General features: G+C 42.6%; 1 protein-coding gene across 1 annotated transcript; it reads left to right on the top strand.

Annotated features, from left to right (window-relative positions):
- The first annotated feature begins 3,314 nt into the window (after positions 1–3,314).
- Positions 3,315–21,882, top strand: osgn1 (oxidative stress induced growth inhibitor 1). Its single transcript, XM_046310886.1, has 6 exons — positions 3,315–3,599; positions 6,440–6,516; positions 12,378–12,514; positions 12,958–13,149; positions 15,819–15,910; positions 17,516–21,882. The coding sequence occupies exons 2-6, from the start codon at positions 6,459–6,461 to the stop codon at positions 18,561–18,563; spliced, it is 1,527 nt and encodes a 508-aa protein (XP_046166842.1). The 5' UTR covers positions 3,315–3,599; positions 6,440–6,458; the 3' UTR covers positions 18,564–21,882.
- The last annotated feature ends 699 nt before the right edge of the window (positions 21,883–22,581 follow it).

Genomic DNA, 22,581 nt, shown 5'->3' with positions numbered 1-22,581 from the left:
AACTGTTGTAATGGGGATTATTATCGTAGCAACACACCTTTGGAGTGAAGGCAATCTGTGTTAGCTACGTTTTCATGTCTTTGTAAGTTGTTTGTAAAGGTTGAAGTGTATATGTTAGGATGGTAACGTTATCATAATTAAGGCTGAAGCGTGAATTCATGCCAGGAATAATAAGTGTGAAGTTTTTGATATCCTCCCTTCTGTAATAAGCAGCCAATTAGGTATTTTTCCTTTATTCATGTGTTTAGTAATTATTTTCAAATAAACCAAATTTGCCTTAACACAGTAGCCCTCATTATCTCTAAGGAAACTATCTGGGGTCGACGCTCAAAAATCGCTTCTGCCACTTGTAAATCAAATGTATTTCTGTGTTGCCTCCTAGCTCTCAAATACTGCCTCTACTGTCTCTTACTTTATTAATGGTCACTGCTGTCTGTATTCCTTGGGATGTCCTTACCCTAAACTAACACTAAACTTAACCATTTTACATTTATACTTGATAGCAGTAGGGACATCCCAAGGATCCCTAATAGCAAGGACCCTCTGGGAAAGCATATGAACTCCTCAGTAAATAATATTGCCTACATGCTTTCGACAATACGTTATCAACAACAAAAAATATTATTTTCAAATAAACCAAATTTGCCTTAACACAGTAGGCCTAAATATTTCCTAACGATATCACTACTTAAATATAGCCTACTTACTCCTCAATTGGATCAAGTACATTTTGGTAATTATTTTCATCGTCTCTAAGGAAACTATCTAGGGCAGACACTCGCAAATCGCTTCTGCTGCTTGTAAAAAAACAACAACGAATGATTGTCTGTGAAGCCGCCGAGTTCTCAAATACTGGCTCTCACTCTGTGAACGGTCACTGCTATCCGTATTCCTTGGGTCTTTCTTACCCTAAACTTAACTATTTTACATTTATACTTGATTGAGGTAGGGATATCCCAAGGATTCCGAATAGCACCTAATTAACTCCTCTATATTCGACTGAAAGCCGTGAACACAACTCTTATTGGTTCGACTGAAAGCCGTGGACACAACCCTTATTGGTTCTCTGATGTAGGTTACTGGGAACTGGTAACATCACAGTCTGTGATTGGCTAACAACATTTAGATCTGTATACAGCGAGAAAAGATAACATACCATGCCAGGAGGTGTTGAGGGAAAGACAGATTACCTATAGATTGGACATCATCCTTTCTAGGCCATTAGCGATAACAGGAAATACACAAGTCGTAGGCTACACTAGTTCAAGGTGGCTACGTCGGAATGTCTGCTTGCACGGGAAAAATTGTACGTTTCTAACATATATGGTTGAGATTTTATTAATTATTATAAACTATGCACATTATGACTTTCATTAACACACGACACAGGCGTCACGCAGACGTTAGTAAGGTGTTTGTATCATGTCATGTCAGTCAGACGTGCAATGCTAGGCAACAGCCACACGGTGGTACGGTTGCCTTGGCTTATATATGTCTCTTATCACCCCCCATAGGACACTGGGTAGTCTTGTCTACCAGTGTCCTAGATCGCGGCCCTCGCCTCCCACCTGTGTTATTGGTGCATTACTGCCACCTACTGTGCTGGAGTGCTCCTGCCTGTGTACCAGAGAGCTAGCTTAAAAATCTACCAATAGAAGTATATAGAGGGGTTCCTGCATGTGCAAGAATGCCTACATTTATGTTATTTTTTTATCCTTTATTTATCCAGGTTAGGCTCGTTGACATAAAATATATTTTTAAAGAGAGGCCTGGTTCAACCAAGAAAGCAGCAGGGGAAACAATGTTTCAGTCATAGACACACCATAAACAACATTTGAACGTAAACACGCATACATTACTATTACAGAAACAAAAGCGTTTTTAGAAACGTGTTGACTATATAAAAGTATTTGGAATGATTATAACAAGAAACACTCGCAAACAAACAAAGTACACAAGACACACAGGGCTCGTTCGACATTGCAGTTGAGTTTAAAGGCAAGTCGAAACTGACTGATCTACAAATCACCTTGCATCCTAAAAACTACTCAATATTATTCATAGATCAGTCAGTCACAATTTACCCATGACTCATCCCGGTTTTGATGCTCTCGAACACAGCCATGGGTTCAGCTACCTTCAATAGTGAGAGTTGCCGCATTCACGTGCTAGACTGAACTAGTAAACTCAAACATTTCCGACATGCTAACTGGTTATAGTTAAACATGTGCCGCGTTCAACAAGTCAGCAAGTCGGAAATGTCTGAGTTTTCTAGTTCCAACTAGGATGTGAACGCGGCAAGTGGCCTCTGCAAGTGTGTGAACGCATGCAGGAAGGCATGCGAATTGCGGGCCCACGAATTGTGGGTAGAAATCACACCGTTCTCCATTTGAGACCATTTCATTTGTCCTTGAGGGAAATCTCCATCCACCCTCGGCATCAGACCATTCAAAACAAACTTGCCCAGTTGCTTGCATGATGTTCAGTGCTATCTGTGATGCTTGGGACGTCCATACCCTAAACCCTAACCCCTAGCATTCAAGATGTAAATTTCAATGGGGTAGGGACGTCCCAAGGATCCCAGATAGCGCGGATTGCATCATTAAGGAGGAAGCCTATAGTAATTTCAAGCATTATCTTCAGATGACCATGACGAGAGAGGCAGGTTGAAGTGGCCAGAGTCAGAGTTGTGCAGGAAGTGTTGTATGTTGAGGCAGTGAAAAAAGTAGAGGATGATGGGTCAAGGGTGAGGGACCCTGAGAGGATCTCAGTGAGTAGATTTTTACCAGCACAGAGGGATAGGACAATGAGTGATTTATGTTTGAGTAAGGTTGGCTTCGTAGCAATGGTTATCAACTGTACTGCAGAAATGGAATGTAAACTCGCAGGAAATATATGCTGTGGTGGAAGCTGCAAAGAAGTATTTGGGTATACGAGATTTGAATTCAGAAGAACTACAGGGTGTGTTGAGGGATGGTGTCCCGTCATCCCAGTATGTTGACATGGTGCAGGAGCAGATAGGGTCAAAGTAGTGGAATGGGGTGGGTTTTTAATGAGTATTGGTGGCAGTTGAAGAGAAGTACCTGGGTATACAATATTTGAATGCAAAAGAGTTAATGGGGTGGTAATTTACATTTTTTTATGAAACAGTGATATATAGGTGTAGGGTTAATTGGTGGAATTATTATTATTATTTAGGAACCGGAATAATTAGGATAATTTAATGTAGGTAGGCCGTGACTGGTCTCACACTTCAATACAGTAGGTGGCGGTGTATGTACTTTAAAGTTGGATGCGATCCACCAACCCAATCCCAAAGACGAAGAAGAAGGTGACCATGAGTGGCTGGTGAACACAACGCGAATAGGAATTATAAAATTAGTTCATGCTCTTCCTCCATCGCGGGTTACCGTAACATTGCAGCATTTTACACATGTCGGTGAAAGAGTCACATAACGAGAATTTGAGGCATATCTTTAGAGATTGCAGTCGGTTGAACCTGCCTGGGGAAGGAATCGAAGGTTTTCAACAAGGGTAGGCGTTTGATAACTAGCAACGTTTAAGGGATATCAGCGGTAGCCTTGTCTTCATAGCTATCGGTAAGTGGAAACATTGTAGTCAATATTTCAACGTTTTCGTTCTCCTTATTGGGCCCATTTAACTTTTTTCCGACGTCTTCTAGGCTTGCTAATGTGTCTGTTGGTAAATAGAGAATTTGACGTGGTTTCAATGTGCCGGTTGCCGATGGAAACCGTAGACGGGAACCCAGCATTGAAGTAGAAATCTAAATAATTTAAACAAGGCTATCAGTCTGGACGTTTTGCGTTAGATTCAGGTTGTGTGTGTAACTTTAATCTATCGACAATTAGGCTACAGTCCAGCTAGAAGGCTACAGTCCAGTTAGAAGGCTGCGTCGGCTGCAGTCAGATGGTCCACTACGAGACTATAATCGGTCTTGGTTGCGGGTACTGTGCACGTCTCGCGTAGCGCATGGACGGAAATTATTGGCTATAATATAGGACCCATGATTCATTCGAACCTAGCGAGCTAATTTGACAAGCATATTGACATTTATTAAATGTATGTTTAACATGGCACATTATTCATAACCATAGCGCATTGAGTCGTTCGCAGTTATATCATAACCTCATGTGGTGCTCTGGCAGGATTACATCATTGGTACATTGAAACAAAGACCGGCAGATGGCGGGATTGAGTCGTTTCATTTTACCGTCCATAGGGACTCTGTTTATGCAAGGCAAACCCGTTCCTAGATGTGTTTTAAGACGAAATCAACAGTACAAAACCAATGAGCGTGTATGATGAATTCAACTGAAGACAAAAAACAAATATATGTTTTTGGCAATTGATCTTGTCATCATGACTATGAACTTTTAAACTAACATCACCAGTCTGAGGTAAAAAAGAAAGTGTAATTCCCCTCAATTGTATGTGGTCCAAAACTTCTGCATGTGTAATGTAGTAACACATATTGTCCACATTATGGAAAGTAGCATAATAATCCTGAATTAGATATGGCAAAATAATTAATAATTTCGGATGATAGTAAATGAAGCAAACTCCCAAGATTTTTCAATAATCACATTTTCTCTCTAGTTTAAACATTTCATTACCTTCTTTATGAAACACCATTTTCCACTGCCACGCTATGGTGGCTAATGCTAATTCCTGACATTGAGTACAGCATTCAGACAAAGGGTAAACGGGCTACTGCAACCTGATTGGCTGAACGTGGAAAATTAGCTACTCTAGGATGGTGGTGGAAAATTGTTTCATAATGCATATTTCACCTGCTTTTTTTTCCGCCTTCTCTCATTAAATCGAGTTAAGGAGGAAAACGTTGCCTTTCCAGCCTGAATATTTTATGTTTCGAACTGGTCCATGGGGGATACGAGTGTATAGCGTGCTTCATACAGTCCCTTGAGACGTTAAGATGAAACGACCCAAAATCGGCATCTGCCGGCCTTTGGGCTACCCCAGGCCTATCATACTAGGCATAGAAAAAAGGCTGTGGGCTGAGAAAAAGTTTACTGTAAAGTTGACTTGTTTGGTTATGACTGCTTTCTTGAACAATATTTTATAGACAATCGTCTGCCAAGTGAATTTTTTATTTAACCCATGAAAAGACTCTTTAGTTGAAACGTTTACAGGAGAGGTGCAGTTTGACAAATTGAGCTATTAGTTGTCCCATTTCAGACAAGTTAGCCTTCGCCCCAGGCATGACCTACCTAGACAAAATATGTAGCTGTAACGACTGCAAATGTATGCACGCTTTGATCACTGACATGTCATTCACGGACAAGTACAGACTGACACGTGTACAGAAAGGCAGGCAGACAGAGACGACAGTAAGTAATGTGACAACTGAGCACAATGTAATTCTTTGGGATGAATACAAGAAAAAAACATTTGAAATGTCAATATTTATGTTGTGGTCTGACAAAATATGTTTTTAACAAGGACATCTTAACCTATATCTTGGGTAGGCTAATATCTCACTTTAATCCTATATATATATTCTATATAAGCCTATAAATAATATAATATATAATAATATATGCCATTTAGCAGACGCTTTTATCCAAAGCGACTTACAGTCATGTGTGCATACATTCTACGTATGGGTGATCCCGGGAGTCGAACCCACTACCCTGGCGTTACAAGCGCCATGCTCTACCAACTGAGCTACAGAAGGACCAAATAAAAAAAATAATAAAATAATATGGGTTAAAGTTTTTAAGTAATATTTAAGTAATATTGCACTGACTGTCACTAGAAAAGGTAAGGCTTGTAACAGTCAAATCTTAGTCAGTCCACATAGTTTCCTTTGCATTGTGAGTCCGGCTCAGCCGGATTGAAATGATATAAAAGCTGCTTGCTGCGCTATCACTTTAAACTTTCTGCCGAGTCACGCTTACATGCAAAGTGAGTTGTATAACCACGCTGCTTGCTGTAATCCTCTGCAAGGATCCAGTAGGGGTCCCAGAGCTTTCTGGTATGACCTGTCTCTTCCCCCCCCATTACTCACTTCACTACTGTACTACTTCTCCCCTTACATGCTTAAAACTGTCCTCGCCCCCTTCCTGGTTAAATTAGATCACTATTGGACCCTTCCCAGCCATTTTAAGTGTTCTCCCTCAACTATTTGAGTTGTGTTTTAGCTGCAGTTTCCGTTCCACATTTAACTTATCTTATCTGTACACGTTCACCTTGACTTGAGGACACGGAGGCTGGTCTCGCCCAGACGGAAGTGTTTTGTTTCTTTTTATGTGCAGTTATGGAAACCAGCTTGGCAATGCTGTCGGACAGGGATGTGTCATTGGTGGACTGTGGAACTGTGGAAATGTACTGAAGTAGAAGACCAGAGCAGGAATTTAAAGGCTAATGGTTAACGTCCCTTTTTTTTCTCTCCTTGCAGATAAAAGCATACAGTAGCCATGGACCTGCAAAATAAAGATATCCTTCCCAGAGAGATTCTGCCAGTTGTTGTCATCGGTAAGACTGGGGTAACTGTACACATTCAGCTCTGAAAGACTTGACTATAAAACCAGATTTGGTTACAAGTTATTTCTACACACAGTAGGGAATTTGGTCAAAGATCTTCTCAGGGACTAGACTATGAAACTGCTACCGGTATTATAGGGAAGGAAGTAACACTTTGCACAACAGTGTTTCTCTTCTGAGGCAATTTCCAAATGTCATACGGTGGGTGAAAGGATGCATTGTCACCAAAATGTCAAGTGCCCTAGATCCTAGTAGACTCACAAGGCTATCAGGTCGTTCTAAGATATGACCCCCACCATCTCAGATTGTTCTAAAATGGTTTCTGTAGTTAGAAACCGTTATGATTATCATTTCTACAACATTCTTTTTGTTAAAAGATCATTGGATCTCTGAGAAAGTAAAATAATTTATTGCAGAACATGGTATTTTCAGGATGTAGGATGGGACATAAACCTAACAACTCAATTTGATCTTTTCTATGAACAGTGAGGGGGGGAAACACCATCAAATTCACTGAAAATACATTGCATAGGATGAAAAACAATACAGCTCCATACTATTCATAGATAACTGATACTGTATACTCATTGTTGGGTATGAGGTGTGTGGCTTAACATAGGATAGGATAAGTAATCCCTCTCACCCCCCCCCCCCTTAAGATTTAGATGCACTATTGTAAAGTGACTGTTCAACTGGATGTCATAAGGTGAATGCACCAATTTGTAAGTCGCTCTGGATAAGAGCGTCTGTTAAATGACTTAAATGTAAATGTTCTTTGGATTCTTACTGATAGTTAGAAAGAGACGTTTGGATGTTAAGTACTATATGTATTGAAATGATATGAATTATGTAAATTAAAATTGTCAATTTGTTTGCAGTCAATTACCTTAATATGTCAGAGACAAGATTATATTTCAACACAATAATGTCGCAGGAATGCTAATGTTATGTTTCTTACAACAAACAATGTCGGAACAGTCTGAGATAGTGGGTGTCAATCCCCTTTCTTGTTCTTTTTGAGGTGGAACGACCCCATAAGAACCTAGTTTCTTAGAATGAAGGCCCTTGTGTGATCCCCTTATAAGAAGAACACCTATCTCAAATGACTCAACTTTTTTTGCCTATTCTTAAGCGAGGCATTCTTAAAAGCCAAGTATATTTTTATACAAATACTTTTTTGACTGCTATTCATGGTGAACATATTACCACCAGTCACGAGCCATTACTGCAGTAAAATTTGACATCACGGTAATCTCTTATGCACTCCGGACATGCTTGGTGGTACCCAACAATGACCATCAGGTCGCTAATGGCCTGGTACTCATGGACCTGTTGTCCCTAACCACACTGACATCAATGCAAATGCAATCAAAAGTCGCATTAATCACTAATCATCAAAACAGTATCATGCTTTTAAAACTCACCTCACTGTGATTGATCAATTTGAAGAAAGAAGTTCAACAACAGGTTTCAAAGCCTAACATAACAAAATGGACAGTGCTTTCTAAGGTTGTGAATAATTCAAAACATCATTTACATTACATTTAAGTCATTTAGCAGACGCTCTTATCCAGAGCGACTTACAAATTGGTGCATTCACCTTATGACATCCAGTGGAACAGCCACTTTACAATAGTGCATCTACATATTTTAAGGGGGGGGTGAGAAGGATTACTTTATCCTATCCTAGGTATTCCTTAAAGAGGTGGGGTTTCAGGTGTCTCCGGAAGGTGGTGATTGACTCCGCTGTCCTGGCGTCGTGAGGGAGTTTGTTCCACCATTGGGGAGCCAGAGCAGCGAACAGTTTTGACTGGGCTGAGCGGGAACTGTACTTCCTCAATGGTAGGGAGGCGAGCAGGCCAGAGGTGGATGAACGCAGTGCCCTTATTTGGGTGTAGGGCCTGATCAGAGCCTGGAGGTACTGAGGTGCCGTTCCCCTCACAGCTCCGTAGGCAAGCACCATGGTCTTGTAGCGGATGCGAGCTTCAACTGGAAGCCAGTGGAGAGAGCGGAGGAGCGGGGTGACGTGAGAGAACTTGGGAAGGTTGAACACCAGACGGGCTGCGGCGTTCTGGATGAGTTGTAGGGGTTTAATGGCACAGGCAGGGAGCCCAGCCAACAGCGAGTTGCAGTAATCCAGACGGGAGATGACAAGTGCCTGGATTAGGACCTGTGCCGCTTCCTGTGTGAGGCAGGGTCGTACTCTGCGGATGTTGTAGAGCATGAACCTACAGGAACGGGCCACCGCCTTGATGTTAGTTGAGAACGACAGGGTGTTGTCCAGGATCACGCCAAGGTTCTTAGCGCTCTGGGAGGAGGACACAATGGAGTTGTCAACCGTGATGGCGAGATCATGGAACGGGCAGTCCTTCCCCGGGAGGAAGAGCAGCTCCGTCTTGCCGAAGTTCAGCTTGAGGTGGTGATCCGTCATCCACACTGATATGCCTGCCAGACATGCAGAGATGCGATTCGCCACCTGGTCATCAGAAGGGGGAAAGGAGAAGATTAATTGTGTGTCGTCTGCATAGCAATGATAGGAGAGACCATGTGAGGTTATGACAGAGCCAAGTGACTTGGTGTATAGCGAGAATAGGAGAGGGCCTAGAACAGAGCCCTGGGGGACACCAGTGGTGAGAGCGCATGGTGAGGAGACAGATTCTCGCCACGCCACCTGGTAGGAGCGACCTGTCAGGTAGGACGCAATCCAAGCGTGGGCCACGCCGGAGATGCCCAACTCGGAGAGGGTGGAGAGGAGTATCTGATGGTTCACAGTATCGAAGGCAGCCGATAGGTCTAGAAGGATGAGAGCAGAGGAGAGAGAGTTAGCTTTAGCGGTGCGGAGCGCCTCCGTGATACAGAGAAGAGCAGTCTCAGTTGAATGACTAGTCTTGAAACCTGACTGATTTGGATCAAGAAGGTCATTCTGAGAGAGATAGCGGGAGAGCTGACCAAGGACGGCACGTTCAAGAGTTTTGGAGAGAAAAGAAAGAAGGGATACTGGTCTGTAGTTGTTGACATCGGAGGGATCGAGTGTAGGTTTTTTCAGAAGGGGTGCAACTCTCGCTCTCTTGAAGACGGAAGGGACGTAGCCAGCGGTCAGGGATAAGTTGATGAGCGAGGTGAGGTAAGGGAGAAGGTCTCCGGAAATGGTCTGGAGAAGAGAGGAGGGGATAGGGTCAAGCGGGCAGGTTGTTGGGCGGCCGGCCGTCACAAGACGCGAGATTTCATCTGGAGAGAGAGGGGAGAAAGAGGTCAGAGCACAGGGTAGGGCACTGTGAGCAGAACCAGCGGTGTCGTTTGACTTAGCAAACGAGGATCGGATGTCGTCGACCTTCTTTTCAAAATGGTTGACGAAGTCATCTGCAGAGAGGGAGGAGGGGGGAGGGGGAGGAGGATTCAGGAGGGAGGAGAAGGTGGCAAAGAGCTTCCTAGGATTAGAGGCAGATGCTTGGAATTTAGAGTGGTAGAAAGTGGCTTTAGCAGCAGAGACAGAGGAGGAAAATGTAGAGAGGAGGGAGTGAAAGGATGCCAGGTCCGCAGGGAGGCGAGTTTTCCTCCATTTCCGCTCGGCTGCCCGGAGCCCTGTTCTGTGAGCTCGCAATGAGTCGTCAAGCCACGGAGCGGGAGGGGAGGACCGAGCCGGCCTGGAAGATAGGGGACATAGAGAGTCAAAGGATGCAGAAAGGGAAGAGAGGAGGGTTGAGGAGGCAGAATCAGGAGATAGGTTGGAGAAGGTTTGAGCAGAGGGAAGAGATGATAGAATGGAAGAGGAGAGAGTAGCGGGGGAGAGAGAGCGAAGGTTGGGACGGCGCGATACCATCCGAGTAGGGGCAGTGTGGGAAGTGTTGGATGAGAGCGAGAGGGAAAAGGATACAAGGTAGTGGTCGGAGACTTGGAGGGGAGTTGCAATGAGGTTAGTGGAAAAACAGCATCTAGTAAAGATGAGGTCGAGCGTATTGCCTGCCTTGTGAGTAGGGGGGGAAGGTGAGAGGGTGAGGTCAAAAGAGGAGAGGAGTGGAAAGAAGGAGGCAGAGAGGAATGAGTCAAAGGTAGACGTGGGGAGGTTAAAGTCGCCCAGAACTGTGAGAGGTGAGCCATCCTCAGGAAAGGAGCTTATCAAGGCATCAAGCTCATTGATGAACTCTCCGAGGGGACCTGGAGGGCGATAAATGATAAGGATGTTAAGCTTGAAAGGGCTGGTAACTGTGACAGCATGAAATTCAAAGGAGGCGATAGACAGATGGGTAAGGGGAGAAAGAGAGAATGACCACTTGGGAGAGATAAGGATCCCGATGCCACCACCCCGCTGACCAGAAGCTCTCTCATCCATATGCATATGAGAGAGAATACGTAGGCCTATAAATGAGCCCAAAAAAGAAGGAAAAAAACAATTAAAATAATGATTGTGCCGTTATAAAATGTTGTACAATACATACGTTAAATATTTGTATGTATTTATCAGTTGTCTTTGGTAAATAATACGTATAGCCTATACTCCAAAATTAAACAAATTATTGTAATCATCTTTTGAGTGTGGACTGTTATTATGCATACCGGATAGACTGGTTACCTTATGCAACGTGCCAAACTTTCTATTCATTAGTCTGGGCGAGAACGCCTAGGTGATACTGTTTGTTCATTGATTGTTCAGGTTGTCTAACAGCGTTAGCGTACAATTTGTATTTGATTTTGAATAGCCTCGTAATAGGGCATAACAACATGTTCATCATTTATAGACTGACACATTACCTTATAGTTACAGAATCTCACCACCGTATTTCAATCTCCTCCCCTCTCTCCTTCATTCCTTTCTTGATTGTGCAGAAAGGGGCTGTCAACAGTTTAATGCAATATTTTTAGTTGTGAAAACATGTTACTGTTGATGCTCCCAAACAACTTTCACTTGTTTTCCCAATTTAAGCACTGGCTAGCTGCAGGAACAGGGTGGAATGGCACACAGAGTTTGGGTGGAATATCACCTGTCGTGCAGCGAGAGGGTGCATGCTCTTCAAACAGTGGTTGATTCATGGAGTGAAATAACCAAAGTAGCCTACCCAGGCTGATTTGAAAATTGAACCAGCAGGAACGCGGCCTCCATTCACTATTTGAGTGCATATGGATGACTCCTTTTTTTCCCCTGGCCATTTTATAATGGGCCGTTCTTAACCAAAACTAATTTGACCTATTAGTAAAGACATAATTGAAAATAGTCTGATGGGGAAAATATAATCACTTGATGTTAGAATAGCCTGTGCAGCCTGAGGCAAGGAACAGAGCGCAGCAAACTTTTTTGCTTAAAATAAATAATGGATTTATTGTGATGGATATTAAATTGATTTCGACAATCTTAAATGTAGACGTTCCAAAGGCATGCATCAGTGGCTTGTATGTATGAAGACCTGGAGATACTAAACGTGTTTGTTAATTGACTTGTCTATTATTAGACCAGCAGTCTTTTGCCTGGCAATAACCGGCTGACAAAATTTAATGACAGCCAAAGTCTGTATCAGCCCCCAATTAATGTTAATATATTGCCTTACATAATATTAAGGCACTACATTATTATATATTTTTACCTTTATTTAGCTAGGCAAAACAAATTCTTATTTTCAATGACGGCCTAGGAACAGTGGGTTAACTGCCTTGTTCAGGGGCAGAACGACAGATTTTTACCTTGTCAGCTCGGGGACTTGATCTTGCAACCTTTTGGTTACAAGTCCAACGCTCCAACCACTAGGCTACCTGCCGCCCCAGGTAGCCTAGTAGCCTAGCCTACATAAACAAACAAAAACTGTAGTGGTTAAATTTATTCAACTTGTCTGAACTTGCACCTCTTTTCCTTTCTCTCCTAGGTAACGGCCCCTCGGGCATCTGCCTGTCATATCTGTTGTCAGGTTACACCCCCTACCTGTCTCCAGAGGGCACTCACCCTAACCCCCTACTGCAAGGCAAGCTGGATCAACAGCCTCATTTGTCATTGTTGGAGCTGGTAAGAATGACACCTCGTCTGTCTACACAATGTCTCTGTGACAACTCGCATTTTACACCTAGCTTGGTGGGTGTTGGTTTACAGTTGCCCGGGGTGGTTGTAGGTGCTAGTTAAAATGTTCTGTAAAATGCTGTCTGTTTGTGTTTACCATTAAGATTTATTGTTTGTTGGTAGTTATGCAACTATTACTACCTGTATGTATGCTCAGTAGAAATCTTTCTGTGGCTCTAAGTAAGGTCTGTATGTAGGCTACAGGAGGGTTTTGTAAATAAAGTTGTGTCCATGTTACAAGCTTAGTAAAACACTTTATTTGTGTCCTTGATAAAGGGTGGCATTTTGTTTTTCAATGAGCTAAAACCTAAAACAAATTATATAATAGGTAGGTAGGGCTACATACCACAGTCTTTGTACTAAGTTGTTTACGTGTTTGTTTCTGTGTGCAGGACCTGGAGTACCTGTGTGAGGGACTAGAGGGCCGCTCCTCCAACCCCGTGGCTGTGCTGTTTGACTCCCTGCTCCTGCCCGACAGTGACTTTGGGCTGGACCATGCCTCACCCCTGCTTTGGCGCTACGAACCGGAGCGGGCCACCCCACACCTGGTGCTTGGCAAAGGACCTCCAGGAGGAGCCTGGCATGTAAGTGCCCAGTCCATAATAATTGCCCAATACAATGTTGAGCTCCTGGTCCCCACTTTGTGCAGATCTAAAAAGGATTGGTTATTCCAAGAATTCCAACTTGTCCTTGTGATGTTGCTCACAACAATCTAATCATTTTCAGATACACACAAGGTTCTTTTTGGAAGGGGCCAGGTGGTGATTTGCAATTGGGTAAAAAAATTGGGTCAAACACCTTCTTTGCTAACATTCAGGATTGGTCTGTCACAGCCTTAAATCTCTGAAGTCTGTCTAAATCTCTGAAGGCCTTAGGTATTTTATTAGGATCCCCATTAGCTGTTGCTGAAGCAGCAGCTACTCTTCCTGGGGTCTATACAAAACATAAAACAGAACATCAATAGACAAGAACAGCAAAAGGACTGAACTACACCAATTTAAAATAAGAACAATAGAACCAAAAAAGGTCCTACGGACAGTTGCATGCATACATAAACTCGCACGCATACATAAACTCAACAAAAAAAGAAACGTCCTCTCACTGTCAACTGTGTTTATTTTCAGCAAACTTAACACTAAATATTTGTATGAACATAACAAGATTCAACAACTGATACATGAACTGAACAAGTTCAACAGACATGTGACTAACAGAAATGGAATAAGCATCACCACAAGTACATAAATAATACAGCTGACAACACTGTTTACAGATTGATATAGTTTGCAACTCAGTTTGTAAGTTCTGGGGGGGGACAGTTACTGTATTTAGTCAATTGACTTATACTGGTAGAGATGAATGATTTGTTGTTAAGGTGGACTCTGTATCGGCGGTACTCCTGGTTGAGTGGGTGTGTCAGGTCGGTGGCAATTCTCGCTTCTGCCCTTGACTAGAGGTCGACCGATTAATCGTAATGGCCGATTTAAATTAGGGCCAATTTCAAGTTTTCATAACAATCGGAAATCTGTATTTTTGGGTGCCGATTTGCCGTTTTTTATTATATTTTTTTATACCTTTTTTATTTAACTAGGCAAGTCCGTTAAGAACAGATTGTTATTTTCAATGACGGCCTAGGAACGGTGGGTTAACTGCCTCGTTCAGGGGCAGAATGACAGATTTTTACCTTGGATACCCCGAGCTGACAATCTTGCAACCTTACAGTTAACTAGTCCAACGCAATAACGACCTGCCTCTCTCGTTGCACTCAACAAAAAGACTGCCTGTTACGCGAATGCAGTAAGCCAAGGTAAGTTGCATTAAACTTGTCTTATAAAAAACAATCAATCCTAATCACTAGTTAACTACACATGGTTGATGATATTACTAGATATTATTTAGCGTGTCCTGCGTTGCATATAATCTGACTAAGCATACAAGTATCTGACTGAGCGGTGGTAGGCAGAAGCAGGCGTGTAAACATTCATTCAAACAGCACTTGGGAGCGTTTTGCCAGCAGCTCTTCGTTGTGCGTCAAACATTGCGCTGTTTATGACTTCAAGCCTATCAACTCCCGAGATGAGGCTGGTGTAACCGAAGTGAACTGGCTAGCTAGTTAGCGCGCGGTAATAGTGTTTCAAACGTCACTCGCTCTGAGCCTTGGGGTGGTTGGTTCCCTTGCTCTGCGTGGTTAACGCTGCTTCGAGGGTGGCTGTTGTTGTGTTGGTGGTTCGAACCCAGAGAGGAGCGAGGAGAGGGACGGAAGCTATACTGTTACACTGGCAATACTAAAGTGCCTTCAAGAACATCTAATAGTCAGTTAATGAAATCCAAATGGTATAGAGAGAAATGCTCCTATAATTCCGATAATAACTACGACCTAAAACTTCTTACCTGGGAATATTGACCAAAATTCATATGTTCTCATGTTCTGAGCAACGAACTGAAACGTTAGCTTTCTAACATAGCACATATTGCACTTTTACTTTCATCTCCAACACTTTGTTTCTGCATTATTTAAACCAAATTGAACATGTTTCATTATTTACTTGAGGCTAAATTGATTTTATTGATGTATTATATTAAGTTAAAATAAGTGTTTATTCAGTATTGTTGTAATAGTCATTATTACAAATAAATAAATAAAAAAATTGGCCGTTTTAATTGGTATCATCTTTTTTGGTCCTCCAATAATCTGTATCGGCATTGAAAAATCATAATCGGTCGACCTCTACCCTTGACACTCTCTCCAAGAACAGCACTTCCATGTTCTTGACATGAACTCCACTGATTTTGATTGACAGCTTTACTAATAATATAATAATAATAATAATAACTATTTTGTGTAATTGTTTTTTTGTTTGAGGTGGATAGTTATAGTCAATCTCTTGGTAAATTCCTTACATAGTATACTTAGTGAAAAATGTTGTTTATATGTCATGGCTAACGAATGGCATGTAAGCTCGTAAAACCACCTGTAGTTTGCATACCTGCAAATACATTGGCATGTAAAACAGCAAGGGACAAATGATGACCATTGCTTTCTGGGAAAAGGGTGGGTGGGTGAAATATGCATCTGATGACCATTGACCAGAACACTTTGGGCCCTGGACAAAAGTAACACCATTTATAGGAAATAGGATGCCATTTGGGACACAAAGGTTTGCATATGTAATGTAAATGTAATGTAAATGTAAATATGTGGCTTTCAACTTGTGGTTAATGGTGCTGGTGTTTTGTGTGTTTGTCTCCTTAGGCGATGGAAGGCTCCATGCTCACTCTCAGCCTGGCTAACTGGATGGAACTGCCCGGCCTGAAGCTTAAAGAGTGGATGAGAGAAAAGCGCAGGTGGGTCCTCCTGACAAGCTACAGCACCATTAAGGAAAAAATTGACAAAATTAACTTTTCTTTTGGTATTTTTTTCATTCATCCACAGAAGTAAAGATTCACTTGCCACATCATGGTGATGATGTGTTTTGCGGCAGGTGACACTTTCCTTTTTTTTAAAGTCTAATATCTTGAATCCTGACATGCTAAATATTTTGGGACTGTATTACACTGAACAACAATCAAACCATTTCAAAGTGTTACAATTCAAATAAGGAAATAATTTAATTGAAATTAATTAATTTGCCCCTTATCTATGAATTTCACATGACTGATACAGATATATCTGTTGGTCACAGATACCTTGAGGTAGGGGCGTGGATCAGAACCAGTCAGCCTCATACAGCGTGACATCTCCTTTCCATGGAGTTGATCAGGCTGTTGATTGTAGCCTGTGAAATTGTCCCACTCTTCTTCAATGGCTGTGCGAAGGAATCCTGTACCGATCCTTTTGCCATGGGGCCGTGCTCATGCTGAAACATTAGTTGATGGCAGCGGATGAATAGCACAACAATGGGCCTCAGGATCTTGTCACGGTATCTCTGCATTTAAATAGCCATCAATAGAATGCAGTTTTGTTCGTTGTCCGTAGCTTATGCCTGCCCATATCATAACTGCACCGCCACCATGGAGCACTCTGTTCACAACAGCAAACCACTCGTCCACACAACGCCATACACGCTGTCTGCCATCTGCCTGGTACAGTTCAAACCGGGATTCATCCGTGAAGGGCACTCATCTCCAGCGTGCCAGTGGCCATTGAAGGTGAGCATTTGCCCACTGAAGTCGGTTACAGCGCAGAACTGCAGTCAGGTCAAGACCCTGGTGAGGACAATGAGCACCCAGATGAGCTTTCCTGAGACTGTTACTGACAGTTTGTGCAAAAATTCTTAAGTTATGCAAATCCACAGTTTCATCAGTTATCCGGATGGCTGGTCTCAGACGATCCCGCAGTGTGAAGAAACCGGATGTGGAGGTCCTGGGCTGGCATGGTTACACATGGTCTGCAGTTGTGAGGCCAGTTGGACGAACTGCCAAATTTTCTACAACAAAGTTGAAGGCATCTTGTGATAGAAATTAACATTCAATTATCTGTCAACGCCTCCGGTGGACATTCCTCCAGTCAGCATTCCAATTGCACGCTCCATCAACTTAAGACATCTGTGACACAACTGCACATTTTAGAGTGACCTTTTATTGTCCCCAGCACAAGGTGAACCAGTTTTTGGTGTGAATTTTTCCTTTAAGTGGCCACAGTCGAATCAGCCATTGCAGATTGACCTTATCACTATTACTGAATCGGAGTGTTCACTTAAGGGAAATATTCTTGTTTGCATGTATTTCTTTCTGTGTTGAGCCGCTTAGGAACTAGGATTAGCTACCAGTATTAATGCCTTAGGTTTAGTGAAAATGGAGGCAAAACAAATGTGGTTTTGTGTCAAAGACAAGTGGCCGGTGAGTGAGGCTGTTTTTTTGTTTTCATTCAGGTTTTGTCCCCAAGGACCTTTTTTTTGTGTGTATTTTAAACACTGGTGGCTGACCCTCATAATTAAATCTTTGTTTCAGGAACGTCCGTAACGACAGGGCCACCCCCGCCGAGATTGCCTCCTACTACCAGCACTATGTCAACCAGATGGGCCTGGAGGACAGCTTCGCCTGCGGCACCACAGTCACCTCCATACAGAGGGTGAACTGCGAGGGGGCCAGCAGCCGTTCCTTTTGGAAAGTCCAGGGGACCCAGAAGAGGGAGGCTGACGAGCTGGGGGAAGGAAGTCTGTCAGAGGTCCCCTTTATAGTATGCGCAGACTCTGTGGTTCTGGCCACGGGCACCCATGACATCCCGGCCCGTCTGGGTGTGGAAGGTGAGGGTCTCCCCTTCGTGTGCCACAGCTTCTGGGAGCTGGAGGCAGCAATCTCCAGAGGCCAGCTGGACCACACCTCAGACCCGGTACTGGTGGTGGGAGCCGGGCTGACAGCGGCCGATGCTGTCCTGGCAGCTCACCACCTCAACACGCCTGTGTACCACGCCTTCCGGCGCTCGGTCACCGACCCAGGCCTCATCTTCAACCAGCTTCCCAAGCTCCTCTACCCTGAGTACCACAAGGTGCACCAGATGATGACACAGCAGCAGCATGGCCAAGACATCCCCAGCTCTGGGGGAATGGGCACCCTGGTGGACCAACAGGAAAACAACACCGCCTCCATGTCCACTGGCTCCTACCCAGGCTACGTCAGCCTGCCCAAACACCGGGTGGTGGCCTTCAAGCCTGACAGGAAGTGCGTGCTGGAGGGGGAGGACGGATGTCGCACCGTGCTGCAGGTCTCCATGGCCCTGGTGCTGATTGGCGCCCACCCCAATCTGTCCTTCCTCCCTGAGAACGGACGGCCCCTCGGCCTCAACCCACAGGAGCCAATCACGTGCCGGCGGAACCCCCTGGAAGTTGACCCATACACGTACGAGTCGGTGTCAGAGGGGGGGCTGTACGCCATGGGGCCTCTAGTTGGGGAGAACTTTGTCCGCTTCCTCAAGGGGGGAGCTTTAGCCATCGCTAGCGACCTCGCCAAGAAGCAGCGGGCCAAGGAGGAGAATCTCACCACCCTGCGTGTGTCCTAGACTCCTAGGGGTTAAGGGTTGCGACAGGAGTAAACTGCTCCTAAGGCCTGTATTATTATTATTATTATTATTATTATTATGTAGGCTGGGCTGGTCAGCTCAGGCTAAAAGACTGAAGCGCAATCTGTGGCAATACGACCTGCACCAGTCCCAATATTCCTCAAAGGACATTGCCACTCTCTCTGGCTCCGCTGAGAGATTAATTTAATATTTTTACCAGGGCAGGAGATTAGGCCGGGTTGATGTGTAGCTAATCATATGGTGCAAGGGTAGAATCCAATGAGTATAGAGTACCACAGTATGAGTCATAATACCCATAGAACATAGCGGTCAAACAGGCGAATGGTTCCAATAGTTTTTACACCATTTTTCCCATAGGGGATGAACTATAAATGCCATTATTATCTGGATGAGACTGCTGACTCGAGGCAAAGGTAAGAATATCTGTATGAACTATGTTAGCTAAATGTAGTAATTACGAAATTGGCTAAATGTATTTAAATGGACAATTCTGTGATCTGGCTTGTGTAATTTTAAATTGACACAATACCTCTTAGCAAAGGTGTCAGAGATTTGTAGTTTTGCAGGGATTTGTAGTTTTGCATGATGTCTGCTTTGATGTGAATTAGCATTTTCAAATCAGTAAATAGGACCTAATATATTGATAAAAGTCACCTTGTCCTAGAGAGATTTACATGGTTATCCAAGCGTCATGCCAGGGTAAGCCTACACGAAACACGGCACTTATTTTAAGTGTTTCTAAAATCCCCTATGGGAAAAATGTATGGTGGAAAAACAGTTGGAGCCATTTCCCTGTTTTGACCACTAGATTTTATGGGTATTATGACACCTCCACTGTGGGGCGCTATTTGGTTCCTCATCAAGTATGCTAGCCCTATACTACATGTGTAGTTTGTGTTAGCAAGGTAACTCTGAGTTCAACTTGGGATAACCAGTACCATGAAAGCTCCATGGCTCACCTTTTAGCCAGGTAAATATTCTATGGCCACGAATCCTTCAGAACGAACCTGCTCCAGGGCAGGTTAACTCGGGTCTAACTACTTTTAACCTGAATTAAGTGTTTTAGCCACGAGTTGAGGACCAATAAAGTCAGATCCCCTCACTCTCCCCAAGATTGCGTCATCATCCACTTAATTTGAGGAAGATGACTAATTTTAAATATTTATTCATCAATTGTTTTTGTTAAAATAGTCATTTTAAAATACCTATCACATTACACATTAAGTAATGACAAATGCATTTGAAACTTCATGCACAGTAAAACCTTTTTTTTACTTAATTCAATTATTTTATTGGTGGGATTGTGAAATAAAGGTGCTAGTGCATTGATATCCACAGCAAAGTAATAAAATAAAGATGGCACTCCTAAAAGTCTATTTCACACAACAGCCTGCTGAATTTACTTAACTTTTTGGCACAAATTAAAATGGCACTGATTGCCCATGGATTGATGCTTCTGCATTGTCTCAATGAAGAGTTCATGGTACAACTAGCCACGAGCGACATGCAGTTATAAGCCTGCTAGAGTTCGCGGCAGGCGGAACAGCAATATCCACCGTCGTAGTACGGATGAAGCCTGCGCTGAAATGGGAAAACCCTGTGTTAGCTATAGGTTTCTTTGTTGTATACCCCTCTTGTTTGAAAACTCAAACGCCAACGTAACTTCTCAGCTAAATCTTTGAGATGAGCTCTTTTGTTGCATTGGTTTTCCATTGTAAATCCACTTTGAAAGTGTAGAAACACATTACATTTACCATGCCATGATGTTTGATGGATTCTCTGAAATGAGAATGGTATCGTATTAATTTAATTTTTACGGACCTGTATGTTTGCCTTTCTTCAATATCCAATGAAAAATGAAGTATCTTTGTACGATAATGATCCCTATGTCAGCAACTGTGTCTATGTTAGCATCTTTCACAAACAAGAACTTGCGCTTGCCAAGTGGAGTTTTTTGTTGTTTCATTCCTGGTAGTTTTTCAATCTGTTAGACCTTAAATGTATCTGTTTTATTCTATTCTTTTTAACCAGAAGATGTGTTTAAGGGGCTATTCTCTTGATTTATTTGCAGTAAACACTTAAAGGTAATATGTTTGAATTAAGAATTAGTGTCAGTTTATCACCATGATCATGCTCAATTTGAGACCAGGCTAATTAGGAAAGCTATGTTTAAGGCCCATGTGCATTCTCACCAATCTGGGGTGACTTTCCTGAAAGCTTTGTAGACAATGTTGTATTTTAATTATCTTGACAACCCAGACACCGCTCTTAATTCGTTCACATACAGATTGACTACTAAATGTTGCTACTTTCTCACTGATATGGGTTTGGGTGGTGGAGACTGTGTACTGTCAGCTATTAAGCTTCAGGGAAACACTTATTTTTATCATCCAGAGAGAATTGTCATTTTGTGCTATCGGTTTTCTCTTGTACATGTTTGTCCAGATGGTGCCTTGGCCAATTGCGTACTCTGAGCTTCTGTTACTGCCCCAGCAGCATTTGATCTCGAGCCAGTGCCTTAAGACACATTGCCATTACCAAACTGGAAATGTATAAACTTATCATACAACCACTAGGTGGCCACATCAAATATTATATTATTCCACAGGTGTACAAAAAGTGTATTGAAGGCCTATAATGCTCTTGTAAAGTTGTGGGGCCATGTATTAAGACATCCTTTAAGAGACAATATGCATATGTCAACCAGAAACAGTTTAAACATGTCTAATTGAATCTAGTTGAGAAACTAGTTACAAATACATTCAAAGCAGCGCACTATTGACAGTCTCTTTAAAGGCAGCTCTATGAGTGTCATGAAAAAATACAACATAGTTGGTTTCATATGGCTCCTTAGCACTTGCTACACAAGGCAGTAAGACCAATGACCCACTGGTCTTTTCCATGCCAGATGTTTGTCCAATCTTACATTTTAAACCGTTACACAATGTTAAGTACTTCTTAAAAATAAATGTAAAATACACTTTTTTTTCTTCATTCATTCATGGTCTCAGACAATCGTTTTGAAATCCGCAGAACCCTGACCAATCAATAGAAAAGAGACCCGATGCAATTTTTTTCAGAGAATCTAATATTGTTTTTGTTCACATTTGCTATAAATTGTTCTTCACCACTGTAACCAAATTCTGAGAGTTGTGGATCATTGGTTGTTTATTTTTGGGAAAATGTTCATTCAAAAAGTTTGATAGGTGGCTATCATGATTTCCATGTTGATTTACATGCACTACAAATGCAGGATTTTCTATGGATCCTTTGTATTAAATATACTATTTTCAACAAACTGTTTTTTCCCTGGTTACTATGCCACTAGCACTGAATGAATTAATGCATTATTTTTATTGGGCAGATATTAAATACATAAAGTTGCCTCATTCATTGAGTACGACAATGCATACATACATTGAGGATAAGAGCACAAAGTATTGAGTTATTTCCATGTCCTATCATGTGTGTAGTGAGAATGGACAGCTTGGGCAAGACTGGCTTTGTATTTTGCACTTCACACACATTACACTCAGTGTAAGAAATGTCTATTTCCCTCACTTGATCCACCAGATGGCAGGCTATTCTAACCATTCAGTTTGCACTAACCCTATCTGGGTTCATGGGAAGTCCATATTCTAACCATAACTCTTACCACAACCTTTTAAATGTCTACTTCAATGGGGGGGATGTCCCAAGGATTCCATTTATACTTTGCCATTCAGTTAGCAACCGGTTTGCATACCATGTGGAATGCAGTCCTACTGATGATACTTATGTATTATTATGTGAACTTCTTGGAGGCTATTTTCCTTTTCATACCCCAGAAACTCAGCTGTTGAAGGTAGACTCTGCGATATGACATAGATGCAGAAAGTAAACGGTATAGTGGGTAGATTTCTGCAACAACTAAGAACGTTGAAGTGCAACGCTCAACTTTTCCGCTGTTTTGGTTCCCTGGCTACCAGCGTGAATCAAAGATGTGCATCTCTGTCAT

This window comes from Oncorhynchus gorbuscha, linkage group LG18 (genome assembly GCF_021184085.1).
Source record: "Oncorhynchus gorbuscha isolate QuinsamMale2020 ecotype Even-year linkage group LG18, OgorEven_v1.0, whole genome shotgun sequence".
In the NCBI taxonomy this organism is placed as follows: domain Eukaryota; kingdom Metazoa; phylum Chordata; class Actinopteri; order Salmoniformes; family Salmonidae; genus Oncorhynchus; species Oncorhynchus gorbuscha.
Note: the sequence above shows the minus strand (reverse complement) of the source record. Positions and strands in the feature narration are given on the sequence as shown.

Excerpts from the sequence above, each read along its gene's own strand:
- osgn1 (XM_046310886.1), top strand. The coding sequence starts at position 6,459 with ATGGACCTGCAAAATAAAGATATCCTTCCCAGAGAGATTCTGCCAGTT. Across the intron at positions 13,150-15,818 it reads CTCCAGGAGGAGCCTGGCAT|GCGATGGAAGGCTCCATGCT; the intron begins GTAAGTGCCCAG and ends TTGTCTCCTTAG. Across the intron at positions 15,911-17,515 it reads TGGATGAGAGAAAAGCGCAG|GAACGTCCGTAACGACAGGG; the intron begins GTGGGTCCTCCT and ends TCTTTGTTTCAG.